The sequence below is a fragment of the Bombina bombina genome, chromosome 1 (genome assembly GCF_027579735.1).
Source record: "Bombina bombina isolate aBomBom1 chromosome 1, aBomBom1.pri, whole genome shotgun sequence".
Classification (NCBI taxonomy): Eukaryota; Metazoa; Chordata; class Amphibia; order Anura; family Bombinatoridae; genus Bombina; species Bombina bombina.
In genome coordinates, this window is record NC_069499.1 from 536,207,350 (window position 1) to 536,228,478 (window position 21,129).

General features: G+C 38.5%; 1 protein-coding gene and 2 non-coding genes across 3 annotated transcripts; all 3 read right to left on the reverse strand.

Moving 5' to 3' along the window:
- Positions 1–11,225: 11,225 nt before the first annotated feature.
- On the reverse strand, positions 11,226–21,055 carry EEF1B2 (eukaryotic translation elongation factor 1 beta 2). The gene is made up of 6 exons (XM_053698652.1): positions 20,898–21,055; positions 17,448–17,570; positions 15,923–16,052; positions 15,528–15,594; positions 11,829–11,954; positions 11,226–11,428 (listed from the first exon to the last, which is right to left on the reverse strand). Exons 1-6 carry the CDS (start codon positions 20,975–20,977, stop codon positions 11,274–11,276), a joined length of 681 nt encoding a protein of 226 aa, XP_053554627.1. The 5' UTR covers positions 20,978–21,055; the 3' UTR covers positions 11,226–11,273.
- LOC128646419 (small nucleolar RNA SNORD51) lies at positions 15,666–15,740 on the reverse strand. Its single transcript, XR_008400341.1, has one exon. It is a non-coding gene; the product is annotated as a small nucleolar RNA SNORD51 (small nucleolar RNA).
- LOC128646420 (small nucleolar RNA SNORD51) lies at positions 20,216–20,288 on the reverse strand. Its single transcript, XR_008400342.1, has one exon. It is a non-coding gene; the product is annotated as a small nucleolar RNA SNORD51 (small nucleolar RNA).
- Positions 21,056–21,129: the final 74 nt, after the last annotated feature.

The following is a 21,129-nucleotide window of genomic DNA, read 5'->3' on the forward strand; positions in this document are numbered from 1 at the left end:
GTTTCAACCTTTGATCCGCAAATCTATACAGGAATACTTAAAGTATAATTCGAATTCTGTTCCCTCGCACCAAACAATTTGGGCAGCTCTCAAAGCCTATATTAGAGGAGTTTGTATACACAAACAGGCCTCTATCAGAAGACTAAAAGGAGCACCCTTCGGCCTGGTAGCAACCAAGCTGAGGACTAAAGAAAACCTTAATAAAACCAATACCTCCCCTTAGTTAACGGCACAGATAGCCACCCTCCGTAACCAGCTCAAAGAATTGGAACTAAATAGGGTCCAAGAGGCATTTGGTAGATTTAAAAACCTCTTATATTATCAAGGTAACAAAGCCTCCACCATTCTAGCTAACAAGTTGAGAGGCAGAGTGGCCTCGGCCCGTATCCTTTCCATAAACAAAGGGAATGCTCAAGTGACTTCCCCCAGAGATATTGGAGAGGCCTTTGCGGCTTACTATTCCAACCTGTATAATCTTCACCAAACGGAAGGGGCGATTGTCCCTTCACGAGTCCAAATTAGAGCCTTCCTAAAAGGTCTAAACCTGCCTGTTGCGTCTCAGAAGGAGATAGATTTGGTGCAAGCCCCATTTTCAAACACTGAATTGAAGGCGGCGATCACTCAACTCCAAAACAGAAAGGCCCCAGGCCCTGATGGATTCCCGGCCATGTTTTACAAAACTTTCTGCCTGAAACTCTCAGATCTACTACTCCAAACCTTTGGGGAGGCTAGGGAGAAGGGCTCATTCAAAAAAGAGTTATTAGAAGCAACGATTCTGACCATCCCAAAACCAAATAAAGACCCCTCTCAATGCGGGAATTACCGCCCTATTCCTTTGCGGCTTACTATTCTAACCTGTATAATCTTCACCAAACGGAAGGGGCGATTGCCCCTTCACGAGTCCAAATTAGAGCCTTCCTAAAAGGTCTAAACCTGCCTGTTGCGTCTCAGAAGGAGATAGATTTGGTGCAAGCCCCATTTTCAAACACTGAATTGAAGGCGGCGATCACTCAACTCCAAAACAGAAAGGCCCCAGGCCCTGATGGATTCCCGGCCATGTTTTACAAAACTTTCTGCCTGAAACTCTCAGATCTACTACTCCAAACCTTTGGGGAGGCTAGGGAGAAGGGCTCATTCAAAAAAGAGTTATTAGAAGCAACGATTCTGACCATCCCAAAACCAAATAAAGACCCCTCTCAATGCGGGAATTACCGCCCTATTTCCCTCATCAACATAGATGTAAAGCTGTACTCTAAGTTGTGGGCTAACAGACTGCGCTCTATCACTCCCAACCTCTTACAACCGGACCAGGTGGGGTTCACATTGGGCAGAGAGGGGCCGGATAACACCAGGCGCATCTTAAATATCTTCTCGGAGGCATACAGACTGAAAGTTCCCATGCTGGCCCTGTCACTGGATGCCGAAAAGGCGTTTGACAGGGTCAGATGGGAATACTTGTGGGAGGTTCTTTCCAACTTTGGGTTCCCCAAAGAAACAGTTCAGGCAATACAGGCCCTATATAGCACACCGAGTGCAAGGGTTAGAGGATTGGGTTTCTGTTCTTCAAACTTTCCTATAACTAATGGTACGAGGCAGGGATGTCCCCTCTCGCCCATTGTGTTTGCCTTGGCGATCGAACCGTTGGCTCAAGCAATTAGGGACTCACCTCTGATAAGAGGAGTCCCAGTGAGTCATTGTGTAGAGGAGGCAGGTGGAGGAGAAAAGATAGCGTTGTTTGCGGATGATGTAACCCTCTTCCTGACCAATCCTTTGGGGTCTCTACCCCAGCTCTGTTTGAGACTCTCTCTCAATTTGGCGCTTTGAGTTTCCATAAGCTTAACCTGGCCAAAACGGAGGCCCTTGCGATCCATATCCCGCAATTCGAACAAGAGATTCTTCGAGAGTACTACCATTTTCAATGGGCATCAGATACGATCACCGATTTAGGAGTCCAATTGGACATTGAGTTGGTCAGAACCAAAAACTATGACAAACTCCTTTCAGAAATTAGAGAAAATTAGAGAAGTCTCCTGGATGGGGCACATGGCCTCAGTTAAAATGACCATCCTACCAAAGATACTGTATTATATTCGCTGCCTCCCGCTGAACCTCCCTCGCTCTCTCCTAGAAAAGTTTAATGCTCTGATGGCCAGATATATCTGGCAGGCGAAAAAAACAAGAATTTCCAGAAAGAAGCTGCAGAGACCCCACCACATGGGTGGAGTTTCTCTCCCCAACATCACTGTCTATTATGAGGCAGCGAGAATGACCCACATTTCTCAATGGGAGATGAGTGACGTGACACAGGGTTGGAAGAGGGTGGAACAGTTCTCCCTTCCGTCGGGCACTACTCTCGGAGACCTGCCCTAGATCCCGGATTATAAAACTGACAGCTCTGTTATCTCTAATCCAATAGTTAAACAAGCTCTTGATAGCTGGAAAACTATTAGACATTATGAGGAAATTGCCCCACACCCATCCCCAATTCATTCAATTCTGGGCCTCCCAGATTCCCACGGATCCCAGTGGAGGCGCTGGGAGCTACTAAGAGTTTCCGATCTCTATCTAGGAAATTCCTTGCAACCAGCTGACTTGAAATGTCAGGGAGATGATACTCGCATCCCCCCATGGTTCCAATTTGAAAGACTCAGATTGCATAAATTCCTAGTTAGTTGGGGGTTCCCAACATCAGATCTGAGGGATTTAACCCCATGGGAACAGATATGCAAATCTGGAACATCCCTGAAGAGGCCCCTATCTATTCACTACTCATTGATAATGAAAGATGTATGTGCAGGTGAGGTGTGGCAATTAAAACCTGGGAGAGATCTGAGAATCCACATATCTGAAAAGATATGGGCACAATCGTTTTCACTAACTAAAAAAAAACACTTAATTGTGCTAATTCACTGGAGCTATTTACCAAGGTTTGCCTTTGATGGCATTATACCCCCCAAAGGCTGGCCCAGATGACCCCATCTCAGTCACCCATGTGTTGGAGAGGCTGCGGCCAGGCTGGCTTGGATCTCCACATATGGTGGTCGTGCCCAGTTCTGAAACAGCTTTGGAATGAAGTTTTCCAGTTATGCGACTCACTCAGGATATCTATTATGAAAGCCCCTAAAGTAGCTCTTTTGAACATGTTCCCACCAAAAACTCAGAAACTAGACATTTTTCTGTTTGCTGCCACTAAACTAGCAATAGCCAGAATGTGGAAACAAGCGTCCCCGCCTTCCCTGGTCAACGTACAACAGATTGTAACCTATGCTGTAATGGAAAAGGGATTTTACCTCTTCCTGAATAGGATGGAGTCATACTGGAAAATCTGGGACCTTTGGGTACATAGACGAGGTCCAATGGGAGGCCAATAAATAGTTTAGACAGGTGGGTATCCCTAGTTTATGGTTCTGATGATAAGTGCTCTTGCATGTGATACCCTACCCCTTCCCTCTACCCGAGTGTCCTTTGCTCCCCTCTTGATGAACCCTCGTGCGCCCCCCCCCCCCCGCCTCCATACCAACAACCACTCTGCTCCGCCGACCTGGAAATAGTGAGGAACACCAAGTCTCTCTTTTTTTAGTAAGGTTTAAGCCTCCATGCTAATATGTAATGCAATTACGTTGCTATATATGCAGAACCTACTATAGCCAACACTTCTACCCCCGCACTATGAGTGTGTTTTACAATATATCAGGACAGATCCCCAAGGTAGGGGATACACCCTGGATGGAATAGGTAGAAGATAGACTTGGTCTGGTGGCTCCTGACATAGCCCTGTCGGGATTCCACTGGATCGAGAGATTATAGATATGACAAGTTAAGAGACCTTACACTTAAGTGAAAAACATTTTTGTTAGGGTGCCTGCCAATTTGAGAGAAAGTTACGGTTAGTGGCTCATTTCATTGCGGCTTATATACCAGCTGGTTATCGTCTTTTTGTTTGTTTCCATATGTTTCTATGTGTACACAAAGGATACTTTCTGTGTATTTTAATGTCTCGAAGCTGTGATGTAATTCAATGAGACAATGTTTTGATATGCCTGTACACAGTTCAATTTACCCTAAAGGAAAAATTTCAATAAAAAAAAAGTATATTTTTTTAACATATTTACATATGCCGCTGTGTAGGATCCCCCTTAGCCCCAAACCTCCTTGATTCTCTCCTCACCCCCCCCCATACAGCTCTCTAACCGTCCCCCTATACATTACTGGGAGCCATCTTGAGTACTGGCAGCTGTCTGCCAGTACCCAGTTTACCAAAAAAAATTTTTTTATTCCCCCCACTTTTCTGTAGTGTAGCCCCCACCCCCACATCACTGATTATTTTTAATAGTTTTTATTCCCTCTCAATTTAAACAAACTGTTCCATATAGTGTAATGGTTCCCACCCGTTCCCTCCCTGTGCACGCGCCCCCCAGCGATCCCGCCCACCTGTGCACTCAGTAATCCATCGATGGCCACCCACCCGCCAACGATTGCAGCCATCGATGTCCGGTACAGAGTGGCTCTCTGCATCGGATGGGGGAAAATGTTATTGCAGTGATGCCTCGATATCAAGGCATCACTGCAATAACCGCAAAGCGGCTGGAAGCAATCAGGATCGCTTTCAGCCCCAACGTCGTACAGGGTACGTCGCTGGTCTTTAAAGACCAGTTTGTGCAAGACGTACCCTGTACGACGAACGTCGTTAAGGGGTTAAAGATTTTCAATCTTAATGACCAAGTACATTACTGGCAGTTTTGTATGCTTGTAAAGACCACAAATTCACCATCAACTCAGCTTTTCATGGGACAAAGGTATCTGTATCCATGGTGCTAAAGCTTAAAGGGACAGTCAACATCAGAATTTTTGTTGTTTAAAAAGATAGATAATCCCTTAATTACCAATTCCCCAGTTTTGCATAACCAACAGTTATAATTATACACTTTTTACCTCTGAATACCTTCTATCTAAGCCTCAGCAGACTGCCCCCTTCTTTCAGTTCTTTTGATAGACTTGCAGTTTAGCCAGAGCCGTCTCCATGGTAAATTCACATGCAGGAGCTCAATGTTATCTATATGATACACGTGAGTTAATGCCCTCTAGTGGTGAAAAACTATCCAAATGAATTTAGATTAGAGGCGGCCTTCAAGGTCTAAGAAATTAACATATGAACCTCCTAGGTTTAGCCTTCAACTAAGACTACCAAAAGAACAAAGCGAAATTGGTGATAAAAGTAAATTGGAAAGTTGTTTAAAATTACATGTCTTATCTGAATCATGAGTTTTTTTTACTTGACTGTCCCTTTAAAGTGACACTGAAGCCAAATTGTTTTTCGTGATTCAGACATCAGCAAGAACAACCCAGGTTCACCAAAAATGGGCTGGCATCAAAACTTACATTTCAAATAAAGAGAGAATGAAGACATTTTTTTAGTAGTAAATTAGAAAGTTGCTTGAAATTGCATGGTCCGAATCACAAAAGAAATTTTTTGGGTTCAGTATCCCTTTAACTACACTTTTTTTCCCTATTCTGAGGCACTTAGCAAAGTAGTAATATGTAGGCTAAAAAAAAAAGTCAAGTCCAAAATAAACTCATGATTTTGAAAGGGCATGACATTTTAATCAATTTACTTTTATCACCAACTTTGTTCTCAGTATTCTTAATTGAAAGCTAAACCTGGGAGGCTCATATGCTAGTTTTAGACCTTGAAGGCCGCCTCTGCATTTGACAGTATTTCACCACTAGAGGGCGTTAGTTCATGTGTATCAGATAACATTGAGCTCATGCATGTAAAATTTACAGAGGAGTGAGCACTGAGGCTAAAATGCAAGTCTGTCAAAATTGAAAGAGTAGTCTGCAGAGGCTAGGTAAAACATGACTTGTTTATGCAAAACTGGGGAATGGGTAAAGGATGATCTCTTAAAACAAATTCTGCGGTTTGCCTTCTATTAAAAGGTTATGGCTCTCCTAAGGCCAGATTTGGCCGGCAAGTTGTCTATTGTGGGTTGCCTCTTGAATAATGGCTTTACTTTTTTGGTGCTTATTTTAATGTTTGTTTTTTGCCCACAAAACACAGCAACATTTAACAGGAAAATCGGAGTGGAGATTAAATCACTGTTCAAAATTGTTTTGTTTCTGCTCTAAGTGGTAGCTATTAGACATGTACATTCAGTGGTTGTGTTCACCTCCAAATGCGGTGGCTCTTCATGCTGCTCAGCTATTTACATTAACATAGTAACATAGTAGATAAGGTTGAAAAAAAGACTGAAGTCCATCGAGTTCAACCTATACAAATCTAAAATACTTACAAAAAGCTCCAGTTAAGCTTAAATAACCCCATTAAAATGTGACCCATTTAATACTAGCAATCATATCCATGAATTTTGTTTGTATACAGAAACTTATCCAGACTATTTTTAAATGTATCTATGGTATTGGCATTCACTACCTCCTTTGGTAATGAGTTCCACAATTTTATTGCTCTCACAGTGAAAAAACGTTTCCGTTGCAGGAGATTAAATCTCCTTTCCTCCAACCTTAAATTATGACCTCTTGTCAGAAACAATTTTCTTGGAATAAACAGAGCTTCTGCCATCTCTGTATATGGGCCTTGAATATATTTATATAAAGTAATCATGTCACCTCTCAAGCGCCTTTTTTCTAAAGAAAACAGACCCAGTTTGGCTAGCCTCTCCTCATAGGTTAATTTCTCCAATCCCCTTATTAGCTTTGTGGCCCTTCTCTGAACTTTTTCTAGTTCTGCAATATCTTTTTTAGCAATTGGTCCCCAGAACTGCACTCCAAACTCAAGGTGAGGTCTTACCAGGGCTTTATATGACGACAGAATTATGCTTTCCTCCCTTGAATCAATGCCTCTTAATACATGATAGTATCTTATTAGCCTTTGAAGCCGCTGCCCTGCATTGTGCACCCATCTTTAGCTTGTTATCTATTACTACTCCCAAATCCCTTTCCTCCTGTGTTTGGCTAAGTCTTGTCCCATTTAAAAAATACGTAGCCTGCTTATTTTTACTTCCAAAATGTAGAACCTTGCATTTTTCCGTATTAAATCTCATTTTCCATTCACTTGCCCATAGTTCTAATTTTAGCAAATCCCTTTGTAGAGACAGTTCGTCCTGCTCTGACCTTATGACCTTACTTAACTTAGTATCATCTGCAAAAATAGAGATGTCGCTATTTAATCCTTGCTCCAAGTCATTTATAAAAATATTAAAAAGAACAGGGCCCAGTACTGATCCCTGGGGGACGCCACTGATTACCTTTGTCCAATCTGAGTATGATCCATTTACTACTACTCGTTGCTCCCTATCTTTTATCCAGTTATTTATCCATGAGCTAACATTTTCAGCTATTCCCAGTCCCTTAATTTTGTGCATTAATCTCTCATGTGGCACTGTATCAAATGCCTTTGCAAAATCTAAGTATATCACATCCACTGATTCCCCTTTATCTATATTTTTACTTACTTCCTCGTAGAATCTAATTAGATTAGTTTGACATGATCTATTTCTCCTAAAGCCATGCTGATTAGAACTCATAATCTTGTTTACACGAATATGCTCATCAATATAATCCCTTCAAATATCTTCCCCACTATTGATGTCAGACTAACTGGTCTATAGCTTCCTGGATCATCCCTGCTTCCCTTTTTGAAGAGTGGCACCACATCAGCTTTACGCCAATCCTGGGGTACCATGCCCGAGGATAATGAGTCTTGAAAAATTAAGAGTAAAGGTTTGTCTATAACAGTGCTAAGTTCCCTTAACACCCTTGGGTGCATTCCATCTGGGCCTGGAGTTTTATTTACCTTAATATTTTCCAGTTTTTTCCTGATATCCTCTAAACAAAACCCAGTTAGTGGTATGGACTGGCATGTTCTATTATGTTCAAAAGTATCATTCAATGGTTCCTCTCTTGTGTATACTGAAGAAAAAAAACTGGTTTACTACCTCAGCCTTCTCCCTGTCATTATTTATCATGCTACCCTCCACGCATTTTAATGTACCTATATTATCCTTCTTAGATTTTTTGCTATTTATGTACTTAAAGAACCTTTTAGGGTTAGACTTAGAATCCTTAGCAATTAATTTTTCATTTTCAATTTTGGCTAATTTGATTGCTTTTTTGCATGCTTTGTTACATTCCTTATACATATTGTATGCTGAGTCTGTACTATTTTCTTTTAATAATTTAAATGCCCTACGTTTTTTCCTAATTTCTCTTAACACATTTTTATTTAGCCATAACGGCTTTGTTTTTTATTTTTACTTTTATAACCATATGGTATGTGTTGATATGTATATTTATTTAACACATTTTTAAATATTATCCATTTATTCTCTGTATTTTTATTAGAAAATACATTGTCCCAATTTATATTATTTAATGATTTCCTTAAATCGTTGAATTTTGCTTTCTTGAAATTAAAAGTCTTAGTTAAGCCTTTAAAACACTGCATTTGAAAATAGATTTCAAATGTGACCATGTTATGATCACTGTTACCCAAATGTTCTTTAACTTCTATGTTTGATAGCACTAAATCCAATATAGCTTTACTCCTAGTTGGCTCCTCTATTAATTGTGACAAGAAGTTATCCCTGAGAACATTTAAAAATCTATCCCCCTTAGCTGAATTACTAGTTTCATTGGCCCAGTTTATATCAGGGTAGTTAAAATCTCCCATAATTACAGCAGTTATTAGCAGCCTTACCTATTTGGATAAGTAGTTGAGTTTCCTCCGGGTCACTAATGTTGGGAGGCTTGTAGCATGTTCCTAGTAATATTTTTTTAGGATTTTTCCCCCCACTCTTTATTTCAACCCACAGGGTCTCTACATTGTCACTTGTATCATAAATATCTTCCCTTATTGTAGGTTTAAGGTTAGGTTTAATATACATGCAGATTCCTCCACCCCTTTTATTATTCCTGTCCCTCCTAAATAATGTATACCCCTCTAAGTTAACTGCCCAGTCATGTGAATCATCCCACCAAGTTTCAGTTATACTGATAACATCATAGTCCTCTTCTGCAACTAAGAGCGTCAGCTCCCCCATTTTACCTGTCATGCTTCTTGCATTTGTTGTCATACATTTAATTTTCATGTGCTTTCTGCTGCTACTCTGTGTGCTTTCTCTATATTTTCTAATGTGACATTTCTTAAGTCATCCCTTCCTTAAGATATTAAGGGATTGTCATATTCACAGACTGATCTCTCTGTTCTATTTTGTTCTAACTGACCCTCCCCCCCTTTGCCTAGTTTAAAAGGTTCTCTAAACGTGCTACCATCCTTTCCCCCAACACACCTGCACCCATGTCATTCAGGTGCAATCCATCCTTACTGTACAAATTGTACCCTAGTGAAAAATCAGCCCAGTGTTCTAAAAAGTCAAACCCCTCATTTTTACACCATGTCTTTAGCCATGAATTAACAGACCTTAACTCCTTCTGCCTTACTGAATTAGCACACGGCACTGGTAATATCTCAGAAAATATTACTTTTGAGGTCCTTGCTTTAAGCTTGCTACCTAACTCCCTGAAGTCATTTTTTAGGACTCTCCATCTCCCACCAATTCCTTCATTAGTACCAATATGCACCATGACTGCAGGATCAGACCCACATCCCTCTAACAATCAATACGCTCCACAATATGCCTAACACGAGCCCCTGGAAGACAGCAAACTGTTCTATGTAAAGGGTCTGGATGACAAATTACCCTAGCAACCTTCCTAATAATAGAGTCTCCTACCACCAATATCTGCCTCTGGCCCTGACTTGTATGCCCCTCTTCCATGACTGAAGGACTGCCCACCATAGTATGCTCCTCTTCCACAGCTAAAGGACTGTTCACTATACTAGGCAACACAGCCCTCTGCCACTGCCACCCCTGAACTGATATCCCAACATCTTCACTTAATCTGGCAAATCTATTGGGGTGTACCAGCTCAGAACTGGCCTGTCTCTTCCGCTTACCTTTACTTCGCCCTCTGACTGTGACCCAGGTACATCCTGGAGTCTCCTCATCTGAATCCTCCCCATTCCCACTGCTGGAACCATTAACAACCAGCTCAGTCCTATCCATTTCCCTTTCAAGTGTCTGAATTTCATGTAGTGTTGCAATTCGTTCCTCCAGATCCCCAATACGAGTTTCTAAAGAGACAATATGCTCACACTTGCCACAAACATAATCCCAGAAGCGGCTGCTCCAGTGATGCAAACATGTGGCAAGCTGTACACTGAATGAGATTCTCACACATTCTTAATAGAAGGTTTAACTTAAAAGTATAAGATATATTTCCCCTTGGTTACCCCAAAACCTTGTTTGCCCAACTACCTTGGTTAGCTAACTATAATACTTAAACAGACAATCTTACTTTAACAGAGAATCAATACAGCAACCCTTAAAGAGCAAGCTCCCAGAGTAAATGTGCTAAATTTATAATCTAGCTAGGCCCAAACAGCTGAAAAAAATCCCACCCCTAATTACCCACACAGGAAAAAAGAAAAAAAAAATTTTTTTTAGATACAAACCAACAGTTATTTTGTTTTATAAAATGCAACCCTTGCAAAGCAAAATATTTATGAATTAGCTTTGTTAGCTAATAATACTTAAACAGACAATCTTACTTTAACAGAGAATCAATACAGCAACCCTTAAAGAGCAATTGACGCATTTATTCTTGTGCAACAATGTACTTAAATCTGTGCAAATTCAGATTTTAATGCATTGTTGCACAATAAACGCAACACAAAGAGCTGCCGCCTTCCACATTCAGAGGTGAATGGAACCTCGGAATGCAGGTGGTCTAGCAGCTATTAACTTTTTATATCCAGTTGTCACTCAAGATGAAATCATTAAAGCACTAGCATGTGTGTGAAGCATTCCTATTATGCTACTGCCAAATTACACTTTTTGGAAACTAGATCAAAATTGATTTTAGAACTGTTTGCCCAAATAAAAACGTTTGAGGATTTGATTCAACTTATAATTTACACAATATTAAAGCTGAATTTCTTCTATAAAGCATGCATATGGTACTAAATGCTAATAAAATAGCTCTTAAAATTGGGGATGTGGAATTTGAAGATAAACAGCAGATCTAAGAAAAAAGCCTTGAAAGGTTCAGAATAGCTTCCATGTGTATTTCTTAGTAAGTAAACACCACCACACACTACATGAATATATCAACCATACCTAGACACTTTAAAAAGCACAACACAGGAAGGAATTTAACCATTTTATTGAAGTGCTATTCAGGAATAGGGGCTGGCTTTAAATTTTGTTGAATGCAGCAACATCCATAGATTGTACGTAGTCTTCAAATGCAGTGATTTTCTCCTCTAGAACATCTGTGCCAACTTTGTCATCTTCCACCACACACTGAATCTGCAGTTTCTTGATTCCATAACCAACCGGGACAAGCTTTGCTGTAGTAAGAGGATAACATTAGAAAAAAAATGTCCACCCCCCTTGGCTGGACAAGGGTTTTGCATTTATAATGCATTAATCTTTAGTGTCAAATTTGACTAAATGCTTTGAAGAAAATACACTGCTAGTACTCCTATTGATTCTAAAATAATGTTGAGTAAGGCCTTTAACCCTTGTGGTTCATATTACTTTCTGGCAGAGAGTAAAGGTGCCCATTTCTATACCCAGTCAGTTAAGCAATGTCAGAATAGAAATAACACATCATTGGTCTCAGACGAAAGATGGTGTTCAATTAAATTCATCATTCTTGCAAAGTCCTAGAGCAATGTTAAATTTGTAGGAGGATCAAAGAAATGAAGGTTAATAGCGGTAGTTAACATATAGCAATAATATACTTACATGATCCCCAGAGCAAGCCGTCCATCTCAATACTTCTGACACATTGTTCTAGTTTGGCCATATCTGTCTCATCATCCCAAGGTTTCACATCAAGTAGAATGGATGATTTAGCAATAAGTGCTGGCTCTATGGGGGGAGGAAAAAATAATAAATAACTCCCTTTACCACAATGAAACGTTGAAAGTCTCTTAATGGAAAGGCATAAGGAGGATTCTATACTGCTTCCTAGATTATATCTAGCTAAACTGTGTGCAATTTGATACATTATGTTAAGCAACCGTTTACATGGCGATTAATAAAAACATAAAACCATGCTTTCTACACTATTACTCACACCCATAAAAAAAGGGACCATGGCCTGGAAGCCAACTAAGATCCAACCAAGTTGTTTTGTTACACAGCAAACCCTTTCAGATGTCTGAGGGGAAGTGCAGCTGTTAACAAGTTACTTTACCACATGAGGAATGCTGAAACTGTCATAGAATCACAGTGCCAGACCAGTATCTGTGGATATATTGTGACCTAAGCGTTTGAGATTAGAGGAACATTAAACTGAGATTTTAACAAGGTTTGTTTAGTGGGAAAAACAAAAACTTCCAATCTACTTTTATTTTGTCCTGTAAAAAAGGTAAAAGATTGAAATGTGCATTGGTTAATTTCAATGTGAAATAGAAGCATTTTTAAAAACCTGCTTCTAGTAAGAGTGATTACTGGTTATCTGCAGCATATTTAAATAGCCTTCTGTGACAAATTACATCTTCAGAAGCAATACATACCACTGCCAGCTCTGAGCATTCATGGTGCACATGCCCTCACAGGATGTGTGTATGCACCTTAAAAAACCCCAGTAATAACTTACCAAGTATATTGCAGAATCGCTTCCATTTTAAACAGAAATGTATTAATGCACATTTCAATTTTGACCTTTCTACCCCTTTAACTAAACACGAAGGCGCGCATTACTTTATAATTAACAACCAACCATTTTTAATAATCTATAAAGTGAAGGTAAATTTAGTAATTTAACAAGCGGTTTCTTTAAATGTGTCACCTAAATATTTAAACCTTAAAGTTAAAGGGACAGTCTAGTCAAACTTAAACTTTCATTATTTAGATAGATGTAATCGTAATCAACTTCCCAATTTACTTTTATCATCAAATTTTAGTTCGTTATTAGTTTTAACTAAACCTAGGTAGGCTCATATGCTAATTTCTAAGCCCTTGAGGGCTCAGGCTGCCTCTTATCACATGTTTTTTTAAATTGCTTTTAACAAGAGACTGTGGGCCATATAGATAACACTGTTCAGGCACAGGGAGTTATTTAAGAGTTTGCACAACAAAAAGCTAAATGTAACTCAATAGATTTTATATTGTCACTCATGTGATCAGGGGCCGTCAGATGGTTCTTAGATACAAGGTAGTCAGAGGTAAAAAGTGTATTAATATAACAGTGTTGGTTATGCAAAGCTGGGGAGTGGGTAATAAAGGGATTATCTATCTTTTAAAGCAATAAGACTTCTATTGTAGACTATCCCTTTAAGAGACATACATATATAAAAAGTTTATTTTGATTTAACTTTTTTTACTAAAGGAGCACAGTTATATATCCTTTTAACATGGAGCCCATTACTTAAAGGGACACTAAACCCCCCAAAAATATTTCATGATTCAGGTAGAGAATACAATTTTAAATAACTTTCCAAATTACTTCTATTATCTAATTGGCTTCATTCTTTAGAAATCCTTTGTTGAAGTAGCAATGCAAAAGGGTGAGCCAATCACACAAGGCATCTAACAATCAGCAGCTACTGAGCATATCTAGATATGCTTTTCAGCAAAAAATAGAGAATGAAACAAATTAAATAGAAGTAAATTACAAAGTTGTTCAAAACTGCACACTTTCTAAATCATGAAAGAAAAAATTGGGGTTTCATGTTCCTTTAAGAAACTAAAAACCATTTACACTTTAATGGGTGAGGGTAATTTTACTACTATAAAGGCATTTTTTTTATATTAAAAGGGACACTGAACACAATTTTTTTTTCTCACTATTCAGATAGAGCATGCAATTAAGCAACTTTCTAATTTACTCCTATTATCTATTTTAGTTCTCTTGCTATCTATTTGAAAAAAAAAAAAAAAGCCATCTAAGCTAAGGAGTCAGCCATCTTAGTTTAGACACTTGTTTATGGGTGGGTGAATTTATCCACCATCCACCAACAACCCAGGTTGTTCACCAAAAATGAATCTGCTTCTAAACTTATTCTCTTTTCAAATAAAGATAGCAAGAACAAATTAATAATGAGTAATTAGAAACTTGCTTGCAATTGCATGCTCTCTGAACCCAAAAAAGGTTGGTGATTCAGTGTACCTTTAATAAGCCAGTCAACACAAGTAGTGTTAGTTTAAAAAGATAAATGTCTTTACTATCCATTCCCCAGCTTTGCACAGCCAACAGTTATATATTAATATACTTAATAACCTTTAAACCTCTAAATTTCTGCCTGTTTCTAAGCCACTACAGACAGCTCCTTATCACTTTTTTTAATTAGCTTTTCACAACAGGAGACTGCTAGTTCATGTAAGCCAAATAGATAACATTGTGCACAACAGCACTAATTGGCTTAAATGCAAGTAAATAGTCATGTGATTAGGGTGGCTATCAGAACAAGGTAATCAGAGGTAAAAAGTATTAATATGACCATGCTTTCTGTGATAAACTTGGGAATGGTTAGAGGAATTCTCTTTTTAAACTAAACAAATTTGAGTTGACTGTCCCTTTAAATCCAATAAAGAGATATGCAGATATCAATTTCTATCAGACTTGGGTATTTTGCTCAACATTCAATGCGCCCATTAGTAGGAAGTATACTACAACTACTGTATGAGGTTTGCTTATACCTCACCTTTTTCCAGGAATAAAATAATTACTTTCATATAGATAGAAGTTGGAGTACTAGGGGCTCCATTTATCAAGCTTCAGGTGCAGCTTTGGCACTCCTTCAGTGCAGGCTATTAATTTTTCTTCACTCTCTTGTTATCTTTATTTGAAAAAGGCATCTAAGCTTTTTTTTGGATGAATTTATCCACCAATCAGCAAGGACAACCCAGGTTGTTCACCAAAAATGGGCCGGCATCTAAACTTACATTTCAAATAAAGATACCAAGAGAATGAAGAAAATTTGGAGTAAATTAGAATATTGCTTAAAATTTAATGCTCTGAATCACGAAAGAAAATACATTTGGGTTCAGTGTCCCTTTAAATCAGCAGCCAATGGGTTCAGTGTCCCTTTAAATCAGCAGCCAATAGCCAAGAAGCAGCAGTCATAAGACCAACAATTCCTAACCTCTCCACAACCTGAGCTGGTGGTTTAAAAATCACCCTAGATTAGTCTGACCTGGGAGATTATCACTGCACAAGTGGCTCCTATCATGCAACTGTTAGATGAGCAGTGTGATGCTATCCTATGATTGCAATTATGAGCAGACAGATCCCACTAATAAAAATGTGAGTCAATGTCTAATCTGTTCATCAAGGAAGTAGTTCACTACTATAAACACCTTTATTGTATTCCATTAAATGAATTGGGTATGGGCTCACAAAAGTGCATTAGCGCAAGGTATTGAGCGCAGACCAGGACCAGGTTACAAGTTTCGGCAAAAAAACAGTCATGTGAAATAACTACTTTAGTTACATACTTTTTGACTTCTTTGATTCATATTGTGCTAAGCGCTCCTCTCGGACCCTTTGTGCCTCCTCACTTTCCTGCAGGGAGGGGAAAAAACAAAGTGAGAAAAAGGCAGCAGATTCCTCATCTAGTATTAAGCAAGAAATGGCTGGGTCAGAAGAGAACATATACATCATAAAATCAGCCGAAAGATGGTGATTTAGTTCATTCATCACATGACCAGCCTTTGGCAAATATTTCAGACCAGCACTCCTGTTATAAAACCTATAAACTTGACCTCTAATAGATTAGAGCAATAGATGTGGAGCAGTAAAAGGCAACTACAAAATAAGTTTCATGGGACTTATTTTAAATTATCTACACATAAAATGATCTTTGGCTATATAATCTAGAGGCAGAACTCACCTCCTCATCATCTGAGCCAAAGAGGTCAATATCATCATCCTCCTCCTTTGTTTCAGTGGCTGCACTGTCTGTTGTGTCTTCAATGTTAACAGGGCCATACTTGCCCAAGGGTTTCTTTACTCCAGGCAAGCTGTAATCAGTTTAATATTAGATATGCTACAACATGAAGAAAACCAGGTTCACTTACTGTACAGTTAAGCCAAAACATGTTATTGTTTAAAAGGATAATACTTATTACCCAGTTTTGCATAACCAACACTGTTATATTAAAGGGACAGTATAAACCCATTTTCATATAACTACATGTAATAGACACTACTATGAAGAATAAGGCAGATACTGATATAAAAATCCAGTGGGAAAAAAAAAAAAATACATAGCTCAGTTTAGCTCTGTTGAAAAGGTAGCTGGAAAGCCCACTGCAAGTGGGAAATAAGACCCCCCCCCCGTCCCTTTTGCATATGAAAAGACAGTTTACACAAACAGGAGAAAGCTGGAGTAGATGGCTGATGGTATTCTCATAAAATCGTGGAGGAGTCTGAAAAATCAGAGCAATTTTATTTTTATTTTTAAAAAAAACAAACAAAAAAACTTTATGGGCTATATAAATAGATCAAAATATTTACGTAAAAAAAAAAAAAAAAAAAAAAAAGTGTATAATGCCCCTTACATATACAGTTTCAGTGCTTTTGCAGAAAGTCCCTTATCTCTGTGCTATTTAGAAGTTTGTAAATAAGCCAATTAGTGCTGCTTCATAAATAGCTCCACAGGAACGAGTACAATGTTATGGCATACATGAACTAGGACTTTGTGAAAAGCCGATAACATGCACCGAGATAAGAGGGGGGCCTGCAGAGGCTTAGAAACTCAGAAATTTATACTTTATAACCTTTAAACATCTAAGGTAACAATGCTGGTTGTGCAACGCTGGAGAATGAGTAGTGACAGCATTAGCCATCCTTTTTAAAAAGAACTAAAAATAAAGTAGACTTCCTTTAAGAGCAGGTCAAAATACCTATGCAGCTAGGAGTTTCATACACATCAGTAATAGAAAGTTAAAGGGACACTGAACCCAAATTTTCATTTTTTGTGATTCAAATAGAGCATGCAATTTTAAGCAACTTTCTAATTTAATCCTATTAACAAATTCTTATTCTCTTGGTATCTTTATTTGAAAAAAAGAAAATTTAGACGCTGGCCCATTTTTGGTGAACAACCTGGGTTTTTCTTGCCAATTGGTGGATAAATTCACTCACCAACAAACAAGTGATGCCCAGGGTTCTAAACCAAAAATTGTCCGGCTCCTTAGAAGATTCCTTTTTCAAATAAAGATAGCAAAAGAACAAAAACAATGAGTAAATTAGAAAGTTGTATGCTCTGAATCACAAAAGAATTTAGGTTCAGTGTTCCTTTAACATACAACCAAGGCTAGAGGACTTTCTTACAGCAACCATTATATTTATGTTCATAAATATAATCAACTTTATCAGTTTACTATTTTGCTTTCTTATTGTTTATTACTTACCTAGATGCTTGTTTTTCATATGACTTAATATGGTTGTACCAACGAAGAGCATGAAAGAGCTCAGCAGGGGGAGCACCAGAAAGAGCCTCGAACACCGCTACATCAGCCTGGGATGGCACATATCTTAAACAGGGATTAAAAAAAAAAAATTAGGATTACTCTGCGGGACACAAATTATGCACCACATTTTTTTTTTTTTTATGACAAACAACTTAAGCAGCATCTCACTGCACAATAGCTTAAAGCGCAAGATTTGGGGAGTAAGGGAGCTGTCAGGAATGATGTCAATATTAGGTAGCAGTTTCATGTGGAAGCTATGCAGGTGAGCAAAAACAGTTACTGCTGCCTGAGTGCATTGCTCCTTCAAGTCTGACAAGCTGCTGATAAGAATTCATTGTATTTAAAGGGTCAGAAGCACCAAAAAATAAATGATTTGAATAGATACAATTTTAAACTACTGAAAACATCTTGTTAGCCAACGACAAGACAAATGTGTGGAGGCACCAGTCAGCTCCCACTAGTGTAGGATATGTAGTATTTTTCAAATACAAAGACAGATTAACATTTGAAAATAGAAGTTAATTTAAAAAGGGTAACTTTAATTTTGACTTAGACTGACAGAATGCAATTTTAACGAGACACTGAACCCAAATGTCTTTTGTGATTCAGATAGAGCATGAAATTTTAAGCAACTTTCTAATTTACTCCTATTAAATTTTCTTCATTCTCTTGGTATCTTTATTTGAAATGCAAGTATGTAAGTTTAGATGGCAGCCCATTATTGGTGAACAACCTGGGTTGTCCTGGGCAATTGGTGGATAAATTCATCCACCAATAAAAAGCTTATATCCTTATTTTTCAAATAAAGATAGCAAGAGAACAAAGAAAAAAAATTAGGAGTAAATTAGAAAGGTGCATGCTCTTACGGAATCAAATAAATTTTGGTTTAGTGTCCCTTTAAGAAACTTTCTAATTTACTCCTATTATCAATTTCTTTGTTCTCTTGCTAACTTTGTTTGATAAAGGCAACTGCATGAAGGAGGTTTGTTTAGACCCTGAACAGCACTTGTTTATTGGTGGGTAAATGTATCCACGGATCAGCAAGAAACACCGAGGTGGTTCAAACATGAGCCGGTGTTCTGGTAAGAGGGCAAACTTTTTGAGAAGAGCGAACCATGTCACTTCCTATGACATTACATCAGCCGTTTTAAACATTTTGGCCCTAATGCGCATGCGTGCCAGCGTCACATACGTCACTGGTAAACTATTTAGACCTGTGAAATTCAGAAGCCTTTCTATAGCGCATGCGTGGGATTTTCCATCACAAATGGGGGGTTTATGGAAAGCTGTTTCTTCGTCTCCTCGGCAATATTCCAAAGTCTGCACCCCCACTGCAACTACCCCATTAAGTAGAGTCCCCGTGCGGGAATGACAAAAAGCCACTCTGCTATCGCCACTGCTTCTTCTGCTGATCCAATGCAGCTTTTCACAGGCTCCCTTCAAAGTCATTGTTTAAACATTTGTTGCAGCAGTAAGCATTGGCGATAGCCGAGTGGCTGTTTGTCATACACGCACGGAGACTCAGCTTAATGGGAGTAGTTGCAGGGGGGGCAGACTTCCGAATATTGCATAGGAGACGAATAAACCGCTTTCCAGTTTCCATACCCCCCCCCCCCCAATTTGTGATAGAAAATCCCACGCATGCGCTATAGAAAGGCTTCTGAATTTAACAGGTCTAAACAGTTTACCAGTGACGTATGCGGCCAGGTATGTGATGACGCTGGCACGCATGCGCATTAGGGCCAAAATTTGTAAAACACCTGATGCAACGTCACAGGAAGTGACATGGTTCGCTCTTTTCAAAAGTTCGGCCTCTTACATTTTTGATTTTCAAATAAAGATACCAAGATAATGAAGGAAATTTGATAGAAGCAAAATAGAAAGTTGCTTAAAACCGCATGCTCTGAATCGTGAAAAAAAATAAAAAAATTGGGTTCTGTGTCTTAAGCCATCTGGCAGCAGCGTTGCAACATTGTAGCTATGCATTACACTGCTGCCTTAAAGGTACAGTCTACACAAGTTATTGTTTAAAAAGAGATAATGCGTTTACTACCCATTCCCCAGATTTGCATAAAAAACCCAACGAAAACAATTTTTTTTAAATAATCGTTAAACCGCTAACTTTTGGCCTGTTTCTAAAACACTAAAGACAGCCCCATGATCACATGCTTTTTACATTAGGGGAAGCTAGTTCACGTGAGCCATAGATAACATTGTGCGTACACCTGTGGATTCTAACACTAATTGGCTTAAATGCAAGTCAATAGGAAGTCATGTGATCAGGGGGCCATCACAAGATGTGGTAATCAGAGGTAAAGTGTATTAATATAACCATGTTTTCTGTGTAAAACTGGGGAATTGGATTATCTTAAAAAAAAAATAAAAAAAAAAAATGTAGTTAACGCCCTTTAAATTGCTATAGTCGTGCACACTCCTAAGCTTTTAGTAGCCTACCTAGGTTTGGTCTTCAAAGAATGTTAAGTAAACAAAACAGACTTAATAGAATTGGAAAGTTTAAAATCGTATGCTATATCTTAACCAAAGTTTAATTTTGAATTTGATGTCCCTTTAATCCACTTAGCTAAACGATCCTAGGGTTTAACTGGTCAAAAAAAAAAAAAAAACACGGTTTTTGGAATCTCGGGTGTGCCGGGTATACACAAAAAAAAAAAAAAGTTTGCTAGTCTAGGCTTACAATCATGCTTGGCCAGTCAGAAAAGAACATATACATCAGATGATCAGTCGAAAGATGGTGATATAGTTCATTCATCACATGACCAGCAAGTAAAAACTATTTCCATTGCAAATACTGGCAGGATTTTACACGGAGGGCCTTTGTGCCGAGAGGCCTTGCGCCACATGTTCATTCATCTGCTGTCAATGTAGCAGCGGCCTAAACATACGACTTTCACATACCCATCACTAGAACTAGTTTTGCTTGAAAAATTAAATAGCCATAAACATTCAATATATATCTAGATTAAAACAAGTGAACTAAAATAAACTAAGGGAATTAGAAATTCCAAAACAATTGGAACTTAAAAATAAAAGGAAACAAACGGATAAATACGATTTAAAACAACCTAAATTGTGTATTTTTGGACTCAGTCTTATAGCCATACTATAATTAAAAGGCCATTAACCCCTGCAATTTCCTAACATATACTTCCACAATCGATAAAATAAAGGTAGTGTATATTTATAGCTCATGCTCGTAGATTATATATTAATAGCAAGGCTCATCATGCATACACACAGCCTTTTAGGAAACATTACATAAAAAAAAAAAAAAATCTATGGGACGAAACAATGCACAACCTAAATTAGTAGAGCGTTTACAAATTATAACTATTGTTTGAAAAAAAAATGATATTTACTTCTGCCACTGACCCCTCGATGTAGCTCTTATCGGATAGGAACTCGTTGAGAACCTTGATGCCAGCAGAGGATTTAAGATCGCCAAAGCCCATTATGCTGCCGAGCTCAAACTGCCTTCGGAGGAAGAAGTGTGATAAAAGAGAAAGTATCCTGGTGACTTCAGCTTATATAGGTGACGTATTTGGCAGGCGCAGCCCCTTAGGTCGTTTGAATGAACGCTGTGTAACTTTGTGTCAACCATTTT